The following is a 27,705-nucleotide window of genomic DNA, read 5'->3' on the forward strand; positions in this document are numbered from 1 at the left end:
CAAACATAACACTTGAATACTTTGTATAGTAAATATTGCCGATGACGCTCGTATTATCAGAAATGCATTAACTGTTACTTCTATCGGGCACCGCTATCCTGACTTTAGCAACCTGTTGATGCGTCCGAACCTGAAGCTTCAAGCCCCAAAGAAACATGACAGGTCTAAAAACGGCATGTATCATTTTTGCGAGGTTTCTGTTCAAACTAAGGACATTTAACGTTAACCTGGACTCGTTCATCACACGGAACCGGGCAGGTCCACGTCAGTCTCGTCGAATCAACTCACGCACTTCTACGAGAATTAAAGCGATTCCTGAAGAAAAGCAACGGCGGAACAAAGCGGTTAAGTTGCTCCAGCAACAGACCTAGCTGTTATTAAAACACTTCCAGCTTTTAAAGAAAGTTTACCTAGTTGGGTAATTGGTTAGCCGGTTAGCTCGTGAATTACCCGTATATAAAGCATATTAATCTTACAGACGTAACGTTAATAACCCACATGTATGGCATTCAAAGTACAAACAGCTCACTTGGATTTCTCCGCTATTAGTTGAACCGATCCCCAAACAAACTGACTGAAGTTGTCAAAGCAGATGAGCTAACCAACTAGCGTGCTAATGTGACTCTAATAGACAGCGAAGGAGATCAGGGCGTGAAAACACGTCGAGATGTACATTACTCAACCTCCAGGGTCCGTTAAATTTACATTCAATTCATTTCGAGCTCTCTAGGCAGTAAAAAGATATTCACCTCAGACTTTTGCTTAGATCTGCCCTGGCTTTACTGTTCTTTTCCCTCTCTCTCTCCTCCAGTTGCTGCTGCTGCTGCTGTTGCTGAGTGTTGCTCCCGTTGGTAAGTAACTGTCTCCACGACTACAGTCACTATGGCGAGCGGGGGTCTCGAGGCAACTGTTGCTACCGTCCTCTTCATACGTCAAGGGCTAAAAAGCGCGAGGGGGAGGAGCCAAACGCGAGCCCCTCCTCCTAACTCATTCTACTTCGGCCTCAAGTCTCTTGTCTCGAGCGGTTGATGTTTGATTCCCGCGGCGAGCGGCGCACTAACGCGCCTCAGCTCTTCTATTCTCCGCCAAAAACCGGTCACTTTACCGCGCGAACGCTTATATAAAGATGATAAAATGGCCAGGTTCTTTGGTTACATGTCTTTGGTTGCCAAATTACAGCTGAAAAAAAGCAAAAACGAATGCAAGGATTGGCTAGTCTACATTACCTATTATAAAACAAGTAATACAACATGTGATATCTAAACAATTAATCTCTGTAAATTGTAGTACAATATATAAACGTTAAACCTTCAATGTTAAAACTACGTTATTTCAATAGAACTGTCTATCTATGATGTCAGTGAGACTAGCATGTCAAATTCAAGCCTAATTCACCACAATCCCCGCTAAGTGGCAGTATATCACCGTAAAACAAGTACACTTATCCTCATCGGGAGGAGATACAAGCGAACTGCATGCCACTGTATAATGCCAACTATTTTAAAACTACACAGTACCTGTCGAGAGTTTGAAAACATGAACATTTTGAAAGGCTGCATTTATTACCATTCAAACACTTAAAACAGAATAGAAAAGTAAGTGTGTGTGTGTGTGTGTGTGTGTGTGTGTGTGTGTGTGTGTGTGTGTGTGTGTGTGTGTGTGTGTGTGGCAGAGTGGGATCAGTGCATATTAGAATTCATGATGGTTATGGCTCTGGGGAAAAACTGTTCTTGAATCTCTTTGTGGTAAGATTTAAGAGAGAGAAAGAGAGAGAAATGAATTAATTATGGATGCATTAAATTAATCAAAAGTGCCAGTGAAGACATAAAAGATTTTCTATTTTTTTTTATTAATAATTGCATTTAATAAATGCTGTTCATTGAACTTTCTATTCATCAAAGAATGAAAAAAGTATCACCATTTACACAAAAAGGTTAAGCAGCACAACTTTTTTCAACATTCATGAGGATGTGATAATTATAATGTTTCTTGAGCTCCAAATCAGCATATTAGAATGATTTATGAAGAATCGTGTGACACTGAAGACTGAGAAGAATGATGCTGGAAATTCAGCTTTTCATTACATTTTAAAATATATATTTTAATAGAAAACACTTCTTTTAATTTGTAATAATATTTCACACCATCACAAGTATTTTTGATGAAATAAATGAAGTCTTGGTGAGCATTCTCCGCATAAGAGACTTTTAAAAACATTTTATTTATTTTTTTAATTATGTTTCCAGACTTTTGACATGTTCTGTGAAGTAGTTTAAACATTCAACAATAAATGTTGAAATAATTTTAAACAGTATAGGCTATTATTCTGCATTGTTGCCATATCACCTCACTACGTTTAATTTAGTGAATGGTGTTGTTATCATCTTGTAAATAAACAAAATTCACAAACGAGTTTTGTTTAAAACGCCACTCTTGGCAGTCTACTGCACATTTTCTGGCAGAAATTATAAAATTAGTATGCCTTTCTAAAAAAATAGCCTATTTGAATTTATTGCATTTTAGTTTTTTTTTTTTAGTTTTTTTTTTTATTATTTTTTACAGTTTTCAACTGTTTTGTTATATAAAAGCTAAATTCAAATTTTCTTTAAAAAGCTGCACCATGACATTTAATTTTGGTGCTATTCAGATAACTTACTTTATTCAGAATTGGAAAAGTCCATTAATGACCTAAACAAAGAGTAAAATAAACTGTTTTAATGGGTATTGTATGAATTTTATTTCACAGATTTGCCGTCATTTTCACCACAATTTTGCCGCTAATAACGTTTTAGTTCGTGTACCTGGTTTCCAAGGAGACAACAGTGTCAGGAAAGAGCATCCAGCACAAGTGAACGCCAGGTGGCGCGTGAGAGCTTTGAGGGAAGTGACGGGGGCGCGCGCAAGTCTGATTATAGTTAATTGGCGCGCTCACTACTCTGAGTTTATGAGCAGGCGTGAGCTTCATAATGTCAACTGGCGTGGGGTTTCCGTGACAGTCTCACACACACACACACACACAGAAACAGAAACAGCTCACCGTGCCTGATCTTCCTCTCTCACCACGATTTACAACAGACTTCAAATCTATCTTTGAATCTCAAATTTGTACAAAACCCGTCAGTGACAACATCAACACTTGGACGTACTGATATAATAGACAAACGGTGAGTACAACATTACATATCTCTATGAGAATATATCTGTGAATGTTATTTTAGTGACGCAATTAAATCTGTGAGATCCATCCTCGAGTTTCCTATGTTTACAATAGCCGGCTAATTAGCTACCAAACAAGACATTCCGGTTGCTCAGGTAACGTTACTCAAGTGTGAAACCTGCGAACGTGTTCTTGTCTGTTTGTCATATAATTTAGTAAAAATTAAATCTTCAAAATATTTTAGATTACCAACAAAAATAATTACCGCTTGGTTCAGTTTGTTTCGTAAAGATATGAAAGAAAAAAATTCACCATGCAGCTTTCAGCGACTTTTTAAATACAAGATGACTGAGTCAAAATCGATAGATTTGTACACACTCTGCATTGATGATTAATGTCGATGACCGTAAGTAACCTTCCTCGCGCCAGATGCTTTTCTGCATGGGAAGCTGCGATGAGGATCGGATATATTCGGTCAACGGTCACGTGATCGCATGGTATTCCAGAGCCACGCCATCATTGGCTGGTCGATGGTCTGGCTATGGTGGAGTGGAGCAACATCAGCATCATCATTTCAGATTACATCTGAATTATTTACGCTAGGTAGACATGCTTGCGTCATAAGCAAAGCTTCCAGAGAAGAGTTCTCACCTATCAGGGTTTTAAGTCAAATGATAAGGTCGTGAATTAGAATGTCGTTAGGAGTGAAATGACCCACTGCATTTAGAGTGACAGGTTACGTGAGCTCACCAACTGAACTTCAGGTAATTTCCTGAGGATCTGACTCATGTGGCTCAGTGAAAAGATGTGGTGGGGATTTTGTTTTTTTCCAATAACAAAGGGCCTGTCCCAATACCCTTGCGGTCTTGGCCACTTGAGCACGTGCATGTGACAGGAAGTGTGCAAGACTGTCCCAGATCAAAAAATTGCCAAAGCTCAGTGCCTTTAATGCACACTTAATCCACACAATCTCTTAATACCATCACATTTGTGGCTACGCATATCCCATAATTCATCACGTTCAGGGACTTGGATACCCCGAAATTGCAAGATTTTGAGGAAGACATTCGAGTGTAAGTTAAATGCCCAAATATTGTATAAGAATTCAGAATTTCAAAAATTGAGGTTTGTAGATTGGTAAACACTGGATGATAAACCATATGGTCGGTAGTGTTATCAGCGTCTGAAAGCACTCAGTTTGGAAATGTGTATATAACACATTCAAACAGTGACAGCTGGTTCAGATTTATTGACAAAATGATCTTTATTAAGCAGATTGCTTAGTAACCTTAGTGAAAGAAATGTCCATTTTAATATACATATTTAACAATGTCTTGTGCCTTAATTTGCAAGGAGGGACAGTGATGTCAAAGTGCTTTCCTGTTTCAAAGGAAACTGCTTTTCCTGTTTGTGTGTGCTGAAGGAAAAATGTCCTGTTCCTCTAAGTGAAACTGGGAAATGTGTCATGGAATATAGACCCAAAATTCAGGCTTATAAAGAAAAAGCTGTATTACATCAACCAATATGACATGACTTCACATTAAATGTGTACTTATTTGTAATGCACAAGTTAAGACTTTCTAGCCAGATATTTTCACATTACCTTTAAGCTTTTAGTACTTTTAGGTCATATGTATGTGATCAAAAAAGGACTCGTCTCACTCACTCTCACTCAGTCCCTTAGCAAATGTTTGGACGATATTTGTCCAATGCTGATCACAAAAGTTTTGTACAATAGTTTTCCAGGCTTGGCGGTTTGATAGCTTTGCGTTTGGCATCAGGAAGGCTAAGCCTTTGGTTTTTGAGGTCAGCCTTGATCAGGTTTGCCCTGGTTTTCTTGGGCGCCATTGTTGGAACTTACATTTTAAAACAGCCTTTAAACTTAGAATTTTAAAGGTTTTTAAAAGTGTGAAGGGTAAAGGTTTTTTGTGTCTCTGCTAAATGAATTTAACATATGTTTGTGATGGCCTTTAATTTTAAGTTCCTTTTTTTATATATATATATACTTGCACTTTGTAGAAATGTGTAAAAGAAATGTGTTAAGAACTTGCTGTTGAATTCTGTCATTTTGAAAGTTCAATTTAAAAAAAAAAAAGAAAGAAAGAAAGAAAAAAAATTGTTCGTTCATTCAGCATATGTGTTGGTTGATTTTTGCACCTCAGTCTGATGGTGTCATTTCGAAGCCGGTCGTGTAGAGAGGCCCGTAGTATTCGCCACAGATGCCGCATTTGAAAAACTTCGAGTTTGTTTAGGTCTGTCTGCTTTTAACAATGTCAAGGACATATACACCCGGCCAAAAAAAAAGTTGCTGTTTGGATTTAAATAGTCAAATTCTTTAAGAGGGTAACTCTCGCCAAATTGCAATCTAGGCTATTTTTCTTAATCTACCCGAGTCAAACATTTGTGTAAAACCATATTTAGAATGGAAACACCACTTTTAAGATTGACCGTATTTCCGTTTTTGGTCAAAATGCCTTTTGAATGGGAGTGCTAGGGGCACTACAATGATAGCATCAAAATCGCTATTTTTAAAACACTAAGGGGGCTCGACACAACATGAAACTGTGCTTGAAGTATCACCAGGGGCTCACATGAACACATGAAAGTTTACTAAAAAGAAAGGTTTTGTACAACTCACTTTATCAGTTAGTGTTTCCGGTGGCTGGAATTTTGTCAGTCAAAAGTAGTCAATCTCAGAATGCAACGGAACATCCATCTTAACTCTCCTCATGTCACGTTGTATTCGGTGATTCCGTTCTAATTATGCTTTTACACGAATGTTTGACTCGGGTAGATTAATAAAAAAATAGCGTAGGTTGCAATTTGGCGAGAGTTACCCTTTAAAGGGTACATAACATGCACAGTTTCACCTAATCTCATGTTAATCTTGAGTACCTATAGAGTAGTAGTGCATCTTTAATATCTCCAAAAAGTGTTTAGTTTTATTATATTTATAAAAGGAAAATACAGCTTTCCGATTCTCTCCGGAAAAAGCCGAGGTCCTGGAGGCGGAGCTATAGAGTCAAGCGGTAGTGCTTGATTTCCAGCAAAAGACAGAAATCTGATCCAGTACTACTTGCATGAATGGTGTCTTTTTTCACTGGGACCGCTCCACGTTTTAATAGCAAACAATTTGCAAATCCAGCATCGACCTGGGCCTTGTTAATAAAATATTCGTCACTGAAATGACCAGAACACACAACCTCACTTGGTACACTCCGTTGCTGCCCCGGAAAAACAAACTGCATCCACTGTTCCTGTAACACTGGGTTCTTTGGAAAGCTGAACACGGTAAGCTTTCCCTCACATCCAAAAACACACTTTTTTGGAGACATTCTTGAATAAATCCTATGCAGCGCTGCCGATGATTTCCTGTTGAAGCGCGTTGATGTGCGCAGTCTCGCTCTCCTCTGGTCGACGTGTGCGCGGGCGCGCTTTTCCGAGAGAAATGCTCATATAAGGAGTTCCACTCTCATCTACGTCATTAGGTCCACGATCGAAAAAAAAACAGACGAAACTTGTACCAACCCGGAAGTAAGATTTTCGGCACAGAAATTCTCCGTTATTCGTCCAAAATATATTTTTTAAACTTTGCCCATGTTTAGCATGAGAATCTATCTCTTTAACACTGTAAACAAATCTGAATACATGAAACACCATTGTACCCCCCCCTTTAAGGTCTGGACTCAGAGGTGCCAATTCATGTGTGAAAATGATTCTTCATGCAATCATTCTTTCACAGTTTGAGTCTGAATCTCGACATTGTCATCCTGGAATATGACGATGATACGTCTTCCTACATGATTGTTTAAGAAATGAAAAGCTATACACGCTCCATCAATTAGGGTTAGAAGAACTGTTGCCCAACATATAACATTCTACAAACATGATAATCACTGCAGTAATAATCCAATCATAAACTCTTAAGCATTTGCCGATTTAAATCCAAACAACGGCTTTTTTTTTGGCCGGGAAGTGTATATACAGTAAGTCTATATTAGTGACCTGTTTTGAGTTGACTTTGAGTCACTGTGTTAAAAGGACCCTACCTTGACATTATCAAAAGATTGCTCTTTATCGCAAGAACTTAACTCAAGAACTCGCAAGAACGTCTGTGTAGTTTTGTGCATATCGTTCTTTAATTTTTTTTTTTTTAATGCCAATTTATTCATGACATTTCTAAAGAAAACATTGCTTCACTGGTTAGTAGTTCTAAAGTTAAGATGTAGAACTAGGGATATTTGTGTAGTTTCGACATGCCTGTGCTAAACTTGCACTAACCTTTGGGGTCAGAAGGCTTATCTTCACATATATTTATTATCTTTTCACAGTGAGGTGGCACTACCGTTCAAAAGTTTTTGAAAGTAGTCTCTTATGCTCACCAAAGGTGCATTTATTTGATCAAGAATACAGTAACGATCACTTTTGATCCATTTAATGCATCCTTGGTTAATAAAATTTCAGAGATGATATTGAAGCAGATCATCTCTGAAATTACCAAAATTTCCCCACTACAAAGAGATTCCAGTTTATGTGTCAATGGCAGAACCTCACTTTTTTTACTTCCTTCACAGAAATGGCATCCTACAACTCATTAGCTTTAAAGAAACAAACCAGAAATACAGGAACGAGCTGTCAGTCACATACCTTTTGAGGTATTCAAAGTCATTTGTGATTGTTGGCAACTAAATTTGTCAAAGGTAGCTTCAGGTTTATTCTTACATAATTCTGTTCCTTTTTTTTGACCCCTACTAGACTTTAACAGCATGTACACATTTGTGTAGTGCTTTTTTGTCACGTAGGCTACAAGAACAACTCATTTTAACCGACTTTTTCTTGCAAGTCGTTCCATATAATTTTGGTTTTGGTTTCTTTGGTTAGATGAGATGAGCTTTAGCAGGTCAGCTGCACTTGTGTGTGTGCTCATGCAATAAAGACTGTAAATTGGAGCAGAAAGCTCAAGCACTCTTGCAGATCCACGTATGCAGATGCTCAGCAGCACAATATTGGCATTATTATGGCAGCATGTTAATGGGACAGATGTGTGTTTGTGGGCTGTGTTTGTAAAATGATGTCAGTGCAGCTGTTCTGGCTTTTGTAAGCTGATGTATCATACTCAAAGTTGCACTGTGGTAACCTCATAGCTTCTGCATTGGTTTGTGTATCAGAGTGGCGTGTGTGTTTTATAGCCCCTCCCCTGATGGATGAGTCTTGTGGTGTGAGAGGTTTCAGCCAATCAGAGCACGAGGAGTGTTTTTTTTTTTGTGAAAGGGGGGGTTGAGGATACCAGTGGTAATGATGTCGTTGAGGGTGTGGTTACAGAGGAGTGGAAAGCTCTGTTTGAAAATGAATGTGCTACATGCACGGTTGTAGGGCGTAAGGAAGCGGCCATCATTTTTGAGTCAGACGATAAGGAATCCGAAGAAACAGTAATTTCAGCTTCTGATACAGAAAATCCAAAGACAAAGCAGCATTTTACAGCCTGTAAAGATGCACTGTAAGTTTCCATTTTTGTTTCTACTATGTAAAATAATGGTTTTATAGCACTTGGAGTTGGTAAAGATGATGAATCGCACCCCTAAACACTGGAAGTTAGTTTCTAAAGCACCAGATCTGTGTGGGTGTGTGTCTGTGTGATGTGTGTATGATTATTGGTGTTTGATGTGTTTAGATACCAATGGATGTGAATTATGATATGAAATTAGAGGCGTGGCCCCATTCATGTCTGGTGAGATGATTTTTGCATATGAAAGATACAGTTTTGGTTTTGGTATTTACCACACACTTCTCATTTAAATGAGAAAATGGGCATTGGAAACTTAAAGTATCCTCTCCCCCAGCTCTCTGTGCCGGCTTACAGATGGTAATTTTCGGGTGGGGGCTGAGCGTAGCCGACAATTGCTGCCAGCATCAGCTGTGTGGAAACCCCTCCTCTCCCATCCTCCTGTTGAGTCTTGTGTTAATGCAGGCTTGGACAGCATGGAAGAAGCATCAGCAGTAAATTACAGGATGTTTGTTGCGTTCGAGGTGTGGCCGACAGGATTTGCACAACCCTTGTGTACACACAGGGTTTTGGGACATCTATGCTCATCTATGCTCATATTCTCCCATCAGTCTGCATGGCAGACGCCTTCACACACTCCTCAAATTGATAGCTGTGATTGTGTCTGAAAAAGTGAGGAAAAAGCAGGAAAATTGAAAATGAGCTTACCGATATGTGAGGTGTTTTATGATTTGAGAACAAATGTGGTTATTGCAGTAATTATTATTTTAAATGGGTCTGAGGATTTGTCCCAGAACAATTACATGATTCAAGTCAAAATATAATTATTAATAGTAGGCTAAATCAAGAAGTTGTCATAATCAACCCACATGATATTATGAGTTAATCAATCATTGAGTTTTTTATGTCCTTATTCATGGCTGAGTGATTGTCAATTTGTGGAAGGAAGATGCGGAACATCACACTTCAGAAGTTTGGGGTCTTTTAATGTTTTTGACGGTCTCTTATGCTCAGCAAGGCTACATTTGTTTGATCAAAATACAATAAATGTACTGGAATAGTGTAGATCCCTTCCTGATGCAAATTTACCAGGACAATTCAGAAAGTCCCTCAGCAGTGCCAGAGTGGAAAATATAGGACTACTGGAAACCACCAGAGGACCAAAGAAGATCTTGCTGGTGTTTCTGAGATATATATATATAGACATTTTGATAGTCATTAGGCAAAGGATGAAATTTCAACAAACAACATCAGCTGATATATTAGTCATTAGGAAGGAGACATCACTCTTCTTCCAATCCATGACTCTTTCAGGGTTTTTTTTTGTTGTTGTTGTTTTTTTCACATTTGAAGGCCAGTTAGCGCTATGAACACAGTATAATGCTGCTGAGTGAAAATGGCCATGATCACCAATTCACAGCTTTGGACCGATCACATGACAGCAGATGGCTGATTAAGATGAGATAAAGGGATGAAGATTGAGAATAAACTGGAATGTGCAGAATGATGATGTGTATTTCTAGGTAATGAAAAGACTGACAGTATTCGAGCCTTTAAAATGTGGGTTTTTAAAGGTTGCTTGTTTGAAAATGCCAGATTGAAGGCAAAACTAGTTCTTAATGTATTTTGGGAATCTTGTGAATGTTCTGAGACGCTGATTGGTTTCAGCTTCACCCACCAGCTACAAGACACGCAACAAGGGAACATCAGTCCAACCAGCAATGAGATGCAAACTCGCATGGGTCAATAAATCTCAAACAAACCCATCCAAATTCATATTTTACTACCATGGCTTCAGTTTCCAGACAAGGGAGTCTGTTATCAGGCGAGCTGACGTCAGCCAAGACGAGGATTTGCATCTGCATCATTGAGTGCATGCTGGGAGTTAGTTGTGGCTGGTGTGTGTCTGTGAGGAGCTCATGCCATGGTGCCCGCTGAGGGCGGATGAGGATGGCTCTGCTGGGAGGGAAGTTACCAAAGTGAATGGATTGGAAAAGGGGAGAAGGAGGTTAAATCATTCTATTAACAGGAAAATACAAATGAGCAATTTTGTCTGACTGTTGATTTATGTTGTTGAGACGCCCGAGTTCATTTTGACAGAATGCACAGATTGTTAGAAATCATACAGCATTGATTGAAAATATAAAAGTAATTGTCTCTATAATTCTATTTAGCTTTTGTTTATATTGTGATGCAGATAGTTTCAGTTGATTTCTTTGGTGTGTATGTGTGTGTGTGTGTGTGTGTGTCCTATATTGCATTATTTATGTAAACATTTATTATTAAGTAGTTTAATAGGGCAATAATTTATTAATACGTTAAACTGTTTTATTATGATTTTAGTTAGAGAAATGGTCTTTTTAACAGTTTATTATCAAACCCTGTGGTTCATGAATTTGTATGTTTCAAAGTAGCATGGTGTTGATTTCTGATACTGTATCATATACCAGCACGGTACTTTTTGTGGAAGTGTTGCTCATAATAACCCTAATGTTTTCATCATCTCATCGATGAAAGCTAAAACCAAAGCAAAACCAAAACCTCTGAGCTAAAGGTCATGAAGCACGAGGCTGATGAATAGCACCCGGTTTGTTTTTCACTCCCTGGGTTTATTTCAGACTCTAAAAGCCCTGTTTTTCTATTCGCTGGCCATTTCTGATTGTTCTCATCATTACAGAGGGGCCGGAGCGTCGTTGGCATGTGTTTTTATGGCAGCGGCGTGTAAAAACAACATGCCGCTCGAAAGGTGCAGAGGTCAGGCTTTGGAATGGAGATGGCAGAAGATAATATAAGGGTGGGCAGCAATATTTTTCTGGACGTAGTGATGCGTTTCCTTTTCTTGGCAATGATACCCTTTCTGTGCAGTCCGCAGGAGCCATGTTAGGAAATTTTGTGGAATAATGTGGTCAACTGCCTTAGCAATCGACCTTTTTATGGTTTTCAATAGGCTATTTACTCAGGGTTATTATAAAAGTTTGTATATTAGGGGAAGGGAGACTTTTGGATAACTTGTTCCCAAAATTTTATATAATAGTGAATGATCTTCTTTGATTTAAAGGGGAAAAAATCTGTATAGTGATTTAGTGTAGAAAAAAACTGAAGAATAGGCTCATGTCTGTTTAGTTTAGATAATTTTTGTGTTTTGTTTGGCCATGTGACTGTCTCATGCTTACTCCAGGGGCTTTCTTTTAAATTTAAGCTTTGACTCAATGTTTCGTCCTATTCACCAGTCTGTATGATGGTGTCTTAGACAGAGACAGAAAGTATTGTGGCACTGCTGGTGACCCAGCATGCTTTGCCGTTGTGGTCAAATCAGAGACTAGAAATGTATGGGTGAAACTGTTTTAGATGGGCATTCATAGTTGGTTGTAGGTTTACATTTCACTTTAATATGTTGTGACTGTGTTGTATGTGTGTTGAGTAGTATAGTCCAAAATAAGTAGTGTCCACTTTGTATTATGTCCACACACTTTTTAGCAGGTCACCAATAAATCCATCTTAAAGGGGTGGTATAATGCCCCTTTTTACAATATGTAAAATAAGTCTCTGTTGTCCCCAGAGTGTGTATGTGAAGTTTTAGCTCAAAATATAAATAAAAAATGCGTTGTTTCATGTGTGTCCCTTTAAATGCAAATGAGTCGCTGCTCCCAGCACAGAGGGCGGAGCTTCAACAGCTCCTGTGTGTGTGTTAGCAGATCCGATTACCTCACGCAGACATGCACTAAAATGTCAGAAACTGTTCTGCCTTTTGTTTAAACTGGAGTCGGACAGTGATAGAGGCTCAAGAAGAGGTGACAACATGTAGAGTGCAACAGGATGTTTCTGAATGTTATTTGATGAATTTATGTTGCTGATGTGTTAAACTATCTTTAATTAACATATTCTGTCATGATAATCTATAAAATCAGACGGATGCGACAGCTTGAGCAGACTCACAAATGTGCTCTACTACATATGTAGACTGCGTGTTCCCAGAGGTGGGGTTTATGTAAATTTTAGGGTTAGTAATGTCACCAACCCGGGAGGAATGTTGTGTAGTCCCTACCAGCTGTTTGTTGTAGTCCTTTAAAAATGATTTCTTTAAAAGCAAATATCTTCCTTTTGCTTTGAACTTTGAGCAATGTAACTTTGCAGATGTTGTTTATGTTAAAACAACATTACACACTAACTAAAGTTAGAAAAGTGAAATCATAATCAACCACTAAACTAAACCCTAAACCAACTTTTTTTAGTTAATGCTCTGTAAGAATGGGGCTTTATTAGTGCTGTTCACTGATTCAAGTAATTTTCTTTAACATTTGTGTTTAAAGTGTTTTAATTTTACAAAATATGGTGTAAAAACGTCTCAGTGCTGCCCTCTTCAGGTTGAACAGTGGCTACTGCAGTTGAATTTTCCTATTGGAAGTTGTGGTACACTCTGACGTCAGAGGGTACCAGTTAACCACGCCCTAGCCTACAGAGAGATACATCTCAGATGCACGCCCCCTCTCCACTGGGCTCTGCCTACTTTTCCAGCATTTTTCAAATATTGCCAGTGGGTGGAGTCAAGCTCTGACCAGGGGTTTAGTTACCCTTTAAAGCATTTTATATGCCATTAAATTGCCATCATGCTCTCTAGATATACATTAGGCAATAAAAAAAATCGTTTGAGAGCTACTTTTAACACTGTGTCTATTCACATTAGTGACTGCGTGTGAACCTACGGCCATGTCCACAGCCTTAGTGATGGACCATCCAGGGGACGCAAGCCTCCTTCAGTCCTGTGGAACAACAGACAGTCTCGCCTCCCTGGAAGATGTCATCACCGAGTGTACAGCAAAGTCAGTGTCTTTTCATTTCTTCTGTGTCATGTTCACATAAACTTAACATGCATGTGTACTAGGTTAGGCTACATACATTTTTGACGAATTAGTCATGATAGGTTTGTTTGTAAACGTGAGAATAAAGTTATGTGGGAGTGTCATTATATAAAGAAACTACCAGTGTCTGTCTGCTATGCCAGGTTTATAAAATAAAGATCAGGATCATCATAATGAATCACATCAAATAAAGATTTGTTACATCATAAGTTGAGTACACACTTTTTATGTTCTTTATGATTGTTCCTCTTCAGATACAGTACAGTAGGAACCAAATGTGTGTTTGCAAAAGTCAAAGTAGACTCCGCAACATCAATGTTTTTTACACTAACGTTCAAAAGATTGGAGTCAGTAAGATTTTTTTGAAAGAAGTTTTTATACTTACCAAGCCTGCATTTATTTGATCCAATAAAAATACAATAAAAATAGTCATATTTTGAATTATTATTATTATTATTATTATTACAATTTAATATATTTTAAAATGTAATTTATTCCTGTGATGGCAAAGCTGGATTTTCAGCAGCAATCGCTCCAGTATGTAGGCCTAAATAATGTAAAGTGATACTCGTGTGTGTCTGAGAGAAAGATGAGACCATTTCAGCAAGAGAATGCTGCTTGTCTGGAAAACCCATTATTTGATTTCTTCGCAGTGAGTCATCAGAGGAGGAATCAGCATGTGCCAGAGAAGAGCAATCAAACACCAAAGCCGAACAGAGTGTGCACGCAGAATCAGGTGAGATTACACACTCTTGCTGTTTTACTAACACTCGCAAATCACTTTAAACTCACAAACACTTGGATGAAAAGTCTAGAACATGTTCTCACTATTATACAAACAAACATACTCGCTTACTCTCGCTGTTGCAGGCATATGTGACCATAACCGCCATTTTGAACACATGCCATAAACATCTGAGGCCCCAAATCCGCCATGTGTGCATTCAGTTCTGCATTGCACAGATAAAGCACAGAGTGATGAAAAGCTGGCCCGAGCACTAACCCACAACACGCACCTCAATGTTCTTTAGTGTTTTCATCATAAACTCTTACGTAACTTCATCTTTTCGAGAACTTGAGTTCACTAGGACCATTGAGTCCTATGTGAGAGGAAGTGCTTGAAAAGGAAGCTGCTATCCCCATGCAAAATAACTTCCCTTTCCTTTAGACATGTAGCAGGATGACTTTTTTTTTAATGGGAATTATAATGCAGTTTCACAGTCCCATATGAGTTTGTTTATAAAGGTTAAACAGTTTCAGAGCCGTTTGAAAGTGGCCCATGTGTGAACTTCCAGAAGACGGTCTTGTTTACATAAGATAACAGAGCTTTGAATGAGGTCATGTCGCGTGACTCTGGATTTACTGATCAAGCTGCTGTGATGGCTTTGTTTTTCATTTCGAACGATTTTGCAGAATGTATGGTCAGCATATATTTGTGTGTTATGGGTTTACGCTGCACAGGACATTTTAAAATGTGTGAGGTGGCTTTCTTCCCCTTTCATGCACAGCTGTCGAGATCAGTCAAGATAAATTCCTGTTGATATTATTCTCAGCTATCTTGCAAATGATTTCTTGCAGTGTGTAATTTCTGCGCCGTTAGCGGCAAAAGCAAGAATTGTTTCCAGGCACGTTTCCCAAACACTTCCCCATCTGTCATTGTTCAGACAAAAATGCCCCAAACCATTGCCAATGGTGAAATGAACAGATTGCAAGTCTGGTTGGATGTGATAAAATGACCCACTGCAGCTTTAAAATGAGATGTTCACAAAAAAGTTACATTTGTGTAACTGTAAACTGTTGTGTAACATAAAATTATGAAAATGAGGCTGGTCACTCACTCACTCACTTCCTGGAAGAGTCTGCATACTGTTATGACACCTGCAGTTTGTTTTCTGGTTTAAAGCTGTAAATGATTCTGTGCTCTGCTACTGAAACCTCAACAGAAACTCTGGGCCAGTGTGTGTATTAGATACTAGTGATGGATGGACCTCTCATTCTGAGGCGAAAGAGTGTGTGAGTAAATGTCCTGATAGGGGGTCGCTGATTTAAAACAGACGCTGCGGCAGAAATTCTTGTGTTTTGTGCAAACGAAGACCACACAGAAACACACAACATAAAAACTGTGACTTCCAGCAAAGACAGAATTCACTAACGTAAAAATACCAAAAAACACTGTGGTATTATCATGTCTCAAAGTACCACCTGATTCCATGTTACTGCTACAAAATTATTTAATAGGGGTTGTCTGGTTACAAATGTATGATTTTAATGATCATCATACTATACTGTGCAGAATAAATAATGATAAATTGCTGTTCACTTTGTAGGTGCCACCCCTCGACCCGACTCCCTGTCTTTGCCCGCTAAGGGCACAGAGTTCTGGACCACATTCAGGGATGGAGAGGTGAAGCTCAGAATGGGTGAGTCCGGCCCTGAGGCTGAACCCACCATGACTGTGAACCAGATGTTCACCTCTACTGTCCAGCGCTTCGGCAACTACAGCGCTCTGGGCTGGAAAGAGGGAGAGCAGTGGAAAACCATGACCTACAGCGAGTACTACAAGTCTTGCCGCACTGCTGCCAAGAGCTTCCTCAAGGTGAGGACCGTTAACTCATTTAAACTGTTGAGTATTGTTGAGGGTTTAATACCTTTATTTGTGACCCACTGAGGCTTTGCAAATATGGGCATACAGTTTGCATTTTTTCTTTTCCAACATTTTCATTGGCTTAATTTTTTTAGCAATATATTAGTTTGCCCTGAGTTTGCCATTGTTTGAGTCAAGCACCTAGTTAGCATAACAGATTTAACCCATGACTGTTTATTGCTTAGCAATTTAGTAACTCTAGTCATTGTCATTGTTGCTGTTGAGATCACGACCGTACAGCATTAGACTGTTATCTGAAATGACACTGTAATGTTTCTGATAAGAGGAACATTTTTATGTAAGACATTCCTGATAACAAACACTTAAGAACTTATAACTGCATATAAACAGGTGTAACTGTTATTAAGATAACAGAAAGTCCTCGGGTAATCATTGTTTTGTCCTCGAGTAAAGCATTTGACCTCAGGTTACCTCAGGGTGAAAGTGCCTGCAATTAGTGCACTGTATGATAAGGCATCTGGGTAATGACACAATCCTCGTCCTATTTCACTACAATTTAAAGCCAATTTTTACCTTTTTTAATGAGAATCAAGCACATTTTCATGCTCCGTTCTCATTAACATAATGTGTCTGGGCAGTTTACATACTTAAAGTGTCATTCTTTTTATTCTCATTTCTGTAATATATTCATAATACAGTGGAAATTCAAATTAATGGCAGTACAACTAATACTATCATGATAAAAACGTGTCTAAATATAATTACATTTAAATATTCTTTCCATTACGGTAATGAGAATTCTATTTATTTATTTTCCCATCAGAGTCATAAGGATTAGGATGATTGTTCTAAAATGGGCTTTATTTCCTTTATTCAAAATATATAATTTTGTATTTTTTTCTTTCTCTTTTGTGGTGTAATATGACATTGACATGTTCTTGAATTCTGCACAACCCAGTTAGAGCTGGATTTTAGTTGTTGTGCAGCTTGAGGATAATTGGCCGCAGTACCTGAGAGTAGTTTCTCTCTGCAGCAGGAGGCTTTTGTTTATCGTCTTTGGTTTTTCCATGCCCTTATCTTGGGATGAGGTTCATTTCCCAACTGGTCACGTTCTCCCTGTGGGGAACAGGACGTCATGCTTGGTGGCCAATATGGGCAGATTTCCATGGTTTTGTTTATTGTGCTACTCAAGTGTAATTTGTCCAATTCAAACCCTGTGGGAGAGATTCAGATTGAGTTGTGTGTACGCTAGGCAGCATAAACACAAAAGAATGACTTCACAAAAGAGGTGTTAAATGTCATGACATGCGTGCAATATTTTGGCTGATGCGACTTTTGTATTTTAAATACGATGCAGCTTGGTATGTTCATCCATATAAATCGATGATGAAGTCTGACTCATGAAAAACTCATTATTTTGAATCTTCTTAATGATTTTGTTAAACTGGTTCGCAAATTGTTTATCTCTAATGTCCTGTTGCAAGAACTTTGTTTAAGAGTTGGATGACATTTTGGAGTTACTGAACTAGTGAAGATCTTAAACATAGAGATAAACGGCAGTATTTAACTAAATATTTATTTAACCACAAAAAAAGAACATGTCAAATGCCATGTGGGACTTCTGGAAATTCTAATGAGCAGTGACTCAAACAAATCATAAGATGGGCATCTTCATCTTTTATGTACAAACAATACGATTTTGCTTTGAAATGTGTTTATGTACATGTGCTAACTGTGTGTATGTTCACAGCTCGGTCTGGAGCGGTACCACGGCGTCGGTATCCTCGGGTTCAACTCAGCCGAGTGGTTTATTGCTGACGTCGGGGCTATTTTAGCTGGGTAAGTATTTATTGTGAAGATGTTTTACACTTTGTCCTATGAATCTTCAAGTCAACCATAACCATATGAATTCTGCTGTCATGCTAACTCCAGGGTCATACAGGTCGTTCTCGATTACACAGCATCAGCACACAGCCAGTGTTTGTCCCAAACAAAGCTTTAAGTCAAATAGTGGCTCTGCTGTGCCTTAAACTGCCCAGTTGCCTTTATGACTTTAGTGAAGACAGATGGTTAAAGGCACAACCTGCACTTGTTAAACAGCATCACTTGAATCTTGTCTGTAAACATATAGGTGGAGTCAGAACAGAAGTAACTTTGAATGTTGTTAATGTTTGAAGGTGTTTCCTGTTGCTGAACTGCTCTCCATTTGGTTACATTAGTTACAGAGTTCAGGATGTTTATTGAGGGATTCTGTATGTCATTGGCAGGGGTTTTGCTGTGGGCATCTACACCACCAACTCCCCTGAGGCGTGCCAGTATGTGGCGGAGAATTGCCAGGCCAACATCCTTGTGGTGGAAAACCACAAACAGCTGCAGAAGATCTTACAGGTAATGAGAGTACAGGACCCATTTCCTTTTCTAAATTAACTCAGATAAGACCTTTTACCTACACTACTATTCAAAAGGTTAGGGTTGCTCAGATTTTTGAATGTCTTACGCTTACCAAGGCTGCATTTATTTAATAAAAGATACAGTAAAAAATGTAATATTGTGAAATTTTATTACAATGCAAATATATATTTTTATATATATATATTTATATTTATGATACGATGATATGATTGTATTGTTTGTATGTTGCGAAAAAATACTACTCATTTACCTGTTTATTTCTGGTCCCAGTTCTCAGATCCTGAGACTGATCAGGCGCCAGATCAATCACACTCAGTTCCTCCATCTGCTGTAGGCTTTTTCCTGATGATCTCTTATGCTCTGTGTGTGTGTGTGTGTGTTTCATTTCAGGTCCAGGACAAATTACCGCACCTAAAAGCCATTATCCAGTACAAAGATGAGCTGAAAGAGAAAAAGCCCAATCTCTACACGGTACATTTGATTAGTCAAATATTTTCAATTCCGTTCTCAGAACATAATCTTTCTTTCTAATCCCACTCCTTTACTAATTGAAATCTGACATTTGCTATGTAAATATCTGATACACATAGTGGGCGGAGTTTATGGAGCTGGGCCGCGACGAGCCTGACGCTCAACTCGATGATATCATCAGCTCCCAGAAACCCAATCAGTGCTGCACACTGATCTACACATCCGGAACCACAGGCCAGCCAAAGGGAGTAATGCTTAGTCACGACAACGTGAGTTAAAGCCGAAACATTCACAACATGACATTTGAGACTTTTGAGCAAATTGTAACAAAAACAAACTTTAAAATGAGGGTTTACTTGTGATATATAGTACGATGAGTCACCAGTCATTCTTAATATTGAAATGTTCTCTCTCTCCTCCTGTAGCTGACATGGACAGCATTTGCAACAGGCCGAGATGTGAGTCTTACAGATGCAGACAAGTCACAGGAAGTGGTCGTGAGCTACCTTCCACTCAGCCATATTGCTGCACAGATGATTGACATCTGGCTTCCCATGAAAGCAGGAGGAGTCACGTACTTTGCACAGCCTGATGCGCTAAAGGTTAGTGTGCAAATTACACATCCTTTGCTATTCATTTGCCAAGCTAGCGCTTAAAAAAAACGTCCTGTGCTTTTTTTTTTTTTAAGTGATACTTTTATTTAGCAAGGATGCATTAATTTAATCAAAAGTGACCAAGATATTTATGTTACAAAAGATTATTAATTTTTTTTTATTCTGTTGCAATTCATCAAAGAATCCTGAAAAAATGTCATGATTTCCACAAAAATATTAAGAAGCATAACTGTTTTCAACACTGGCTACATTTACATGCAACCAAATAATCCGTTAGTAATCGGATTGATGGCTCAATCGGACTGAAAAGCCTTCATGTAAACGCCTGAATTGATCAATTTGAGCTTGATCCGGATTAAATTTCGATCGGATTGAAAGGGATGGTTTATTCCTTTTCTAATCCGATCGAGAGGACATGTGAACACTTGATCGGATTGAACACCGAAACTGAAAGGACTGCGCATGTGCAATGACGTTGAAATAGCGTAATGACATATGAATAAAGTGTCATATAAATGAGTGTCCTGTCATCCTATAACTCTCCTTTCACTCATCGTCTGTGAAGTGGAGCAGGACAACGTCCCACCAGTATTTGTTTCGGATTCTCATCCACAGTAGACTGGTTTTGGATGCGGGAGGGGAATTTTTACTGCGTGATAAATATAAGCACCACGGCACAGCGGTCATATGCTCACTGTCTCCAAATTATGACCAGAAATGGATAAATATTAAGTCTGCTGTTTAAAACCAATGGTTATTATGTGCAAACAGCAGGAAACTGTATATTCGTGCATTTTGCGCTTGTCAAAAAATCTATCCCGATTTGAAGCTTGTGGCGTATAAATGCGCATATCAACCTGATCACGTTTAGCGTTCATGTAAACTATGTTCGGATTCATCAATCGGAATGAATTTAGTCCGATTGAAACAAAAGTTTTGCATGTAAACGTAGCCATTGATAATAACAAGAAATATTTCTTGAGCAACAAATCAGCATATTAGAAGGATTTCTGAAGGATCATGTGGCACTGAAGACTGGAGTAATGATGCTGAAAATTCAGCTTTACCATAATGAGAAAGAAAAAATACATTTTAAAATGTATTAAAGCAGAAAAAAGTTAAACAGCAATATTGTGAAATATGATTACAATTTAAATATATTTTTGATTAAATAAACGCACCCTTGGAGACCTTCAAAAACATTAAAAGTTTTTAACGATCTCAAACTTTTAAAAGGTAGTGTACATGTTAGGGAAGGCACTTCTTGTTTTCTTCCCCTAATCCCTCTGGAAGGATCTTCTCTTACGTGCACAAAACAAAGACAATCTGGTTAGTTTAAACTAACTGTATAATCCTTTTAAAGAGCTTTTTCACTGATCTTTTCGATGAAACATAATTCGTAAAGTCATGCAGCTCTCACACACAGAAAGGCATTTGTGATGTTCAGAAGTGTTTAATTTTTATCCCTTTTCAGAAAACAAGCCCCTGATCTGATCTGATATTTTATTAAAACAAATGCATGATATGTTTCCGCATGTGATCTCTAGAAGCTGAGCATGTGATATCTGTAGTGCCTCAATGGGTCTCAATAGCGCCGCAGTACTGTTTTATAATAGGATCATTGATTTAAGAACAGGGCCAGAAACTGACATGGCATACCTGCTCTTCACCTGACATAACCCTGGGTGTGTCAGCTGATGTTGGCATGCATATATGAACATGAACCATGCTTGCACGTGTAATAATAGAAGTAATTGCATGTCCCAGGGTACTCTGGCCAACACCCTACGTGAGATACGCCCTACTGCGTTCATGGGTGTCCCGCGAGTGTGGGAGAAGATGCAGGAAAAGATGAAGTCGATCGGAGCCAAATCGTCCACTGTGCGCCGGAAGGTGGCTTCTTGGGCCAAAGATGTGGGCCTGCAGACAAACCTCAACAAAATGGAGCTGTATGTACATACACATTTAAACACACAAAAAGAAGGTAGAAAAATATGTTCAGACATGACAGTCATTTTGAAATATCAGTAATTTACATTGGGATCCAGAAGTCTGAGACCAAATTGAAAATCTGGGATTCAAAATCTATTTTAAACCTGGTTGTAGGAATTTGAAACATTTAAAATAAAGAATTATTGAGCAATTAATGCTTTTTAATAATAGTAATTAAATATTAAAATAAAATATTTATTCATAATTCGAATAACATTTGTGAAGTCAGATTTCCTTAAATAAAAACAAATACTAATAAATTAAAAATGTCATCTTTTCACTCAAACTCTTATTCTGCTAATATCATTTGACTTTAAACAAATTGTATTAAGTTATAAAAATGCAAAATAGAAGTGGTCTCAGACTTTTGGTCCCCAATTAAGTTAGCTAATCCCAATTAATGCCACAAGAGTAAAAAATGGCCTCTTTATGGAAAATCTGGGAATAAAAGTCTATTTTAAATGTTTCAAATTCCTAAGACTAAGATATTATAGAGCACTTTATAGTTCTTAATAATATTAATAAAATATGTATTTGTTTACAACTTTTTACTCAAACTGTTATTCTGCTAATAGAATTTGTGTTGAAATAAATTGAATTAAATTAGAAAAAGGTAATGTGAGAAGTGGTCTTAGATTTCTGGACGCCAAGTTAGTTGACTTGAGCAGAAAAAAGGTACAAACAAGGAAAAAAAGGGCACTTTAACCAGTTTTGTTAGGAAGATTGACACCTCAATCGGTGACATTTTAAAGAGTGAAACAATTAGGCTCTGTATTAAAGGAGAGGAATTGTCTTGTGTCTTCAGTAATGGCAACCTGTCCACAAAGCCACTGAACTATCGGTTGGCGAAGCGTCTGGTGTTCCGGAAGGTTCGGAAGGCACTGGGTCTGGATCGCTGTACGAGGTGTTACACCGGAGCGGCTCCCATAACCAAAGACACGCTGGAGTTTTTCCTCAGTCTGGACATTCCTCTCTTTGAACTCTACGGCATGAGTGAGAGCTCTGGACCGCACACCATCTCACTGCCTGACGCCTTCAGACTCACCAGGTACTGACACCTGGAATTTTTTTATTTTTTTTCAGCTGAAGTGAGTCATTTTTAGTCACCTAAGCTTTAACTTGTAGTATATTTCTCATTTGCATTTCCTTCTCAGCTGTGGAAAGGTGATTCCAGGCTGTAAGACAAAGATCTTCAGCCCTGATGCCGATGGGAATGGAGAGATTTGTTTCTGGGGTCGTCATGTGTTCATGGGATACCTGAACATGCCTGATAAAACAGAAGAGGCTCTAGATACTGATGGCTGGCTGCACTCGGGTGACCTCGGCAAACACGACCAGAACGACTTCTTGTTCATCACCGGCCGCATTAAAGGTAATGAGTGTGACGGTCGGTTGAAAACAGATTCTGTGCTTCCTCTTCGAACCACCCCAGAGTTCATTTGGAAGTGGACTGAGACCCCCTGAAAAGGTGGGGTCCGCTTGTTTGGTGCGCACCAGGATTCAGACGGCAGCGTTCACACTTGCAGATCAGTTCTCATGGTTCGTTTGCACCAGGCCAAAAAAAAAAAGATGCATTTAGTCCTGGTTTGCTTGGCTTTCACATTGTTATTTTTTTTGACACCGAACCTAAAAATACAAACAAACTTACCGCTTACTGATGGAACTTAGCGCGACGCACATCCAAAACAATTCTGTGCTAAATGCGCTGTATGCTAAATCACAAAGAGTTTATAGAATGCGTATACAAGTCAAAACAGCACTAGGAATGCCTCTGTTGCACACAAAGAAAGATCTGTAATGGGCGACCGAATTCCTATGACGATATGTAACAGATATGCTTGAGCATTCTGTCCTTTTTAGGGTCGCATCTTGTGACATCACTTCCTGTTTTTGGTTAGTTTAGATGTCTTTGGTCCAGGTTGCGTTCATATATCATTAAACCGCACCAGAGTTAGCTTGAAAGTGGAAAGGTGGGTCTCGGTCTGCTTGTTTGGTGTGCTCCAGGATTCGGGTGGCAGCGTTCACACTTATTCAAATGAACCGCACTAACAGAGCAAAGAGCAAACCTGCCAAGCGTGAACACACCCTCACTCACTGGAACTAAAAAAGCTATGCAGTTTCATCTCATAAGATGTTACAGATTAGCCACATAAAGGATTTCACTGGGATTTAGTGTGGTGCATGTAATGAAGTTTCTGTTTTTATTCTAGAACTGATCATCACAGCTGGAGGTGAAAATATTCCCCCGGTGCCCATTGAGGACGCAGTTAAAGAGGCCATTCCACTCATCAGCAATGCCATGCTTATTGGAGACAAGAGAAAATTCCTCTCCATGCTGCTCACCGTTAAGGTATCATATTATTTATATATATATGTTTGGATATGTGTGTGTTGATTCCAGTATAAACGTGTGTCAAGGTTATCCACCTTGCACTCTTTCACCAGACGAGATAAAGCGACAAGCTTTAAAAAATCTTTTCCATCCATCAACCAACTGTGTGATGAGTGACATTGTCAAATGTTTAGTTTAGATTTTTGTGGCTTTGTGTTGTGTAACTCATTCACCTTTGTCTAGGAAACAGTGTTAAACGTAGTTAATGACCAAAATAAAACTTTTTTTTTATTTTTTATTATTATTATTCAACATTATTGATTCATTTTGAATGCCTTCCTTGTATAATTTGACTGATATCATATGTTCTTCACAAACTGAATGCTGTAAATCTAATCTGAACATCTCACCTGAAAACTTGGGTTGTGTAATGTTACAGAGATAATGCTGATTGTAAAGATACACGAATGACCATACATTTTTACTATGCTGTAATCAGATCATAGTGAATAATGCTCAAATGTTATCAAACGGCTTCCATAAACTTAAAAGCTACTGCCAACCAGTGGACATATGTGTAATTACAAGTTCCACGCTTTTTTCTTGGAATCACTACGCCCCCTAGTGGCAATACTTTTTGGGTTGTAAATTGAAGTGTTACTAAATAGTGGTGTTTGCTAAGGCAAGTATTACTAGCATCACATTATTAGTAGTATAATATATGCAGTATTATATTATAATTATTGCTCATATTTAAAACAAACCCTGAGTTAAAAACTTAAGCATGTAACTTGTCCCACAGTATGATGTCTCAAATCATGTAGTTTGTTAAGCACGGGTGTTGTATTACTTTTCTAATACATTTGATGTCGTATTTTTACCTGGTGGACAATTATAAGGGTGAACAAAATCCCACAGACATGCATTTTAATAAGGGAACTGAATAAGAAACACTGGCAACCACAAAGCAACATGATTAAAAAGCAGTCAGAACAACTTAGCAACCACATAGCATCCCGTTGAAAACCACGAAGAACACTTTAGCATCACTGGAGTGTGATGTTAGTTGCCTAATTTAGACTTAAAAGGAGCTTTATCTAAATTTAAATGGGAAAACTATTGGATAACATGCATTTAATCTAATATACACTTAGCTTACCATTGGAAAAAACATTGACAGCTCTTCTCTCTTGCTCTCAGTGTCAGGTAAACAGCGAAACGGGCGCTCCTGAAGATGAACTGACCCCTGAGGCGGTGGAGTTGTGTCGTAAACTCGGCAGCAACGCCACTCGAGTCAGCGAGATCGCCGGCGGCCGCGACCGCGCCGTAAACGCGGCTATTCAAGACGCCATCACCCGCGTCAATGAGAAAGCCACCTCTAACGCCCAGCGCATCCAGAAATGGACCGTGTTGGATCAAGATTTCTCTATCTCTGGAGGAGAACTGGGTGAGTTTCTTTGCAATTAACTTTCTGTGAGTTATGTCTGGGTTTTGTTAGTAATTATATTGATTAAGATGTAAATGGGCTGTTTGTTTAGCTGTTTAAAACTCTCTCAATCTCAATCTCAGGGCCCACGATGAAGCTCAAGAGGCCAGTGGTCATGAAGATGTACAAAGACCAAATTGAGAGCTTTTACAAAGAAGTTGTGACCCCGACCACCCCAGACAACCCTCTGCCTCCTAAATAGGTGTCCAACAAAAGCCCTTGTCATCCACTTCAGATCCGGAGACAAAGAGACTGACTTGGTCTAACACACACATGCTTGCATAGGAACACCACTCAGACCTTGTGTTTTGCTTCATATTTGAGTTAATATGCGTTCAGGGTTTTTTAATTGTTAATTTCATACTTGTTTACATTTTTCTGTGTTACTGAAAGAAGGAAAACATGTTTGTAACAAAAAAGCCATTTGTGAAAATTTTTATTTTTTTTTGTTATTTACTATTTATTTTTCTTGCCTAATTATAATGAAGTGTCTTTTGAGTCATGTTGTTGATTTATATGGAAGTGCAGATTACAGATTAATTTATGGTTCGTGACTGAATTCTTTGAGAATAGCTTTGGGCGGTAAGTGCTCATTTGTCACATCTGTGAACAAGTGCCACCAAAAACACTGGTTGTTTAACAGAAACTAGATGTTTGCGGAGGAACATCCTCAAGACTTCGCTCTGTGAAGATTATTTAGCAGGAATCCAATGCCATACAAGCCATAAATCTTTTTGTTTGCTCGTTTTTCAGAACCAAATGCATCACATTTGTTTGTTTCAGTTATGCGGTTGGTTAATGTTTAATTATTTGTAAAAAAAAATTAACCTGTTAAATAGTGTAAATACGTATCGCATTAATTTCCTCTTCTTCTGTGGTCTTACTTAATGCTTTGCTGTGTCATTGTGACAATCCTCAAAGTAGCAAACCCATTTTCTTGCCATTGATATCTGGACAGAGAGAAGCAGTGAATATTTATCTTATGAAATACGGGGCATGAAGGATCTGGTGTGAGAAATAGATCTGTTCAGAGGTGATCATTTGATTTGCTTTGACTTGCATTGTTCTTTGCTTTGCATGTGCAATAATGACCAAATATGTAATTGATTTTATTTATATTGTATGCATAGTCAAATTAGTATAATGCAATTTAGAAAACCAATATGGATTGATAAATAGGTTAAATGGACTAATATTCTATTTAATCAGTCAAGTGCTTGAATATACAGAAATGTAACTGCAAATGACTTAATGCAAATCCAAAGATTGATCTTCCCTCTGTAGTTTTATCACACTAGAGAGCTTTCCTCAAATACTGGACCTCTTACTGTAAAGTGTGTATTTTCTGACTGCATAGCATGACCACAGCGAGGCCTTTTTGTAAATGAGAAAGATTGCAAGTAAATTGTGCATGAAATGAGAAACGCTCAGTCAGAATAGGTGAGAATGAAGGTAGAGCTGGTGAGTGATATCCTTTCTTCTATTTGGGATTTCTATTATGGTTTAAACTTTCATTCTTTTTCAAAAAAAGTGAACATACATGAAGTCTCAGACTGTGAAAGACTTGACTGGTTTTACCTGACTCAAAACCTCTTGAGCTGGGTGACATTTAGTTGTGTGTGTTGTGTCTGTTGAAACTGGATCTTGGGAGATGGAACTCCAGGTTTCTACTTGTATGTGTGTGTGTGAAAAATCCTTTTACTGGACAATAAATGTACTATAACCATGATCAAGTGTTAAAGTGCTCATCCTTCAACTTCGGATAAATGGTTTCATTGGTCACTAGGATCAGAAATGTCTCACAGCTGGTAAGACATGTGCGCAGTATTGGGAACGTTACTTTGGAAATGTTACAGATTGCAAGTTAGCCTACTCTATTTAAAATGTATTAAGGCGAGACTACATTTTACATTTAGCTGACGCTTTTATCCAAAGCGACTTACAATTGCTATACATGTCAGAGGTCGCACGCCTCTGGAGCAACTAGGGGTTAAGTGTCTTGCTCAGGGACACATTGGTGTCTAACAGTGGATTCGAACCCGGGTCTCTCACACCAAAGGCATGTATCTTATCCACTGCGCCATCACCACCCCATACTACAGGTGAATAGGGTAAAATTTTTAAAATAATCGATATCACCATGAAACTTCCTCAGTTGATTACTTGCACAAGTATATAAAAAAATGTATTACAAGTTTTTGAAATGTGTATGTTTAATTATGCAAATTAGGCATTATCTCGATAAAGCCAGGTGCAAACATTTTTTTTTTTTTT

General features: G+C 38.4%; 2 protein-coding genes across 6 annotated transcripts in view; one reads left to right on the plus strand and one right to left on the minus strand.

Annotated features, from left to right (window-relative positions):
• The window catches only part of rfx2 (regulatory factor X, 2 (influences HLA class II expression)), a 43,121-nt gene extending 42,116 nt beyond the window's left edge, over window positions 1-1,005 (minus strand). Inside the window, exon 1 of one of the 4 annotated variants that reach the window (XM_081348174.1) lies at window positions 750-1,005. The gene's annotated coding sequence lies outside the window, so the exon portion shown is untranslated. The remainder of the gene's footprint in view (window positions 1-749) is intronic. The other 3 variants (XM_081348175.1, XM_081348171.1, XM_081348173.1) reach the window with 3 other exon arrangements.
• Window positions 1,006-2,815: 1,810 nt separating this feature from the next.
• acsbg2 (acyl-CoA synthetase bubblegum family member 2) lies at window positions 2,816-27,159 on the plus strand. 2 transcript variants are annotated; one of them, XM_081348181.1, is made up of 15 exons: window positions 2,816-3,164; window positions 13,345-13,480; window positions 14,173-14,255; window positions 15,847-16,115; window positions 17,875-17,963; window positions 18,392-18,512; window positions 18,927-19,007; window positions 19,127-19,276; window positions 19,433-19,609; window positions 21,389-21,570; window positions 22,419-22,661; window positions 22,768-22,985; window positions 23,824-23,963; window positions 25,146-25,392; window positions 25,515-27,159. In XM_081348181.1, exons 2-15 carry the CDS (start codon window positions 13,368-13,370, stop codon window positions 25,631-25,633), a joined length of 2,232 nt encoding a protein of 743 aa, XP_081204307.1. In that variant the 5' UTR covers window positions 2,816-3,164; window positions 13,345-13,367; the 3' UTR covers window positions 25,634-27,159. The 2 variants fall into 2 exon arrangements, with proteins under 2 accessions (XP_081204307.1, XP_081204306.1); XM_081348180.1 differs by lacking the exon at window positions 2,816-3,164 and adding an exon at window positions 8,478-8,654.
• The last annotated feature ends 546 nt before the right edge of the window (window positions 27,160-27,705 follow it).

The sequence above is a fragment of the Scardinius erythrophthalmus genome (genome assembly GCF_964197995.2).
Source record: "Scardinius erythrophthalmus genome assembly, chromosome: 20".
NCBI lineage: Eukaryota > Metazoa > Chordata > Actinopteri > Cypriniformes > Leuciscidae > Scardinius > Scardinius erythrophthalmus.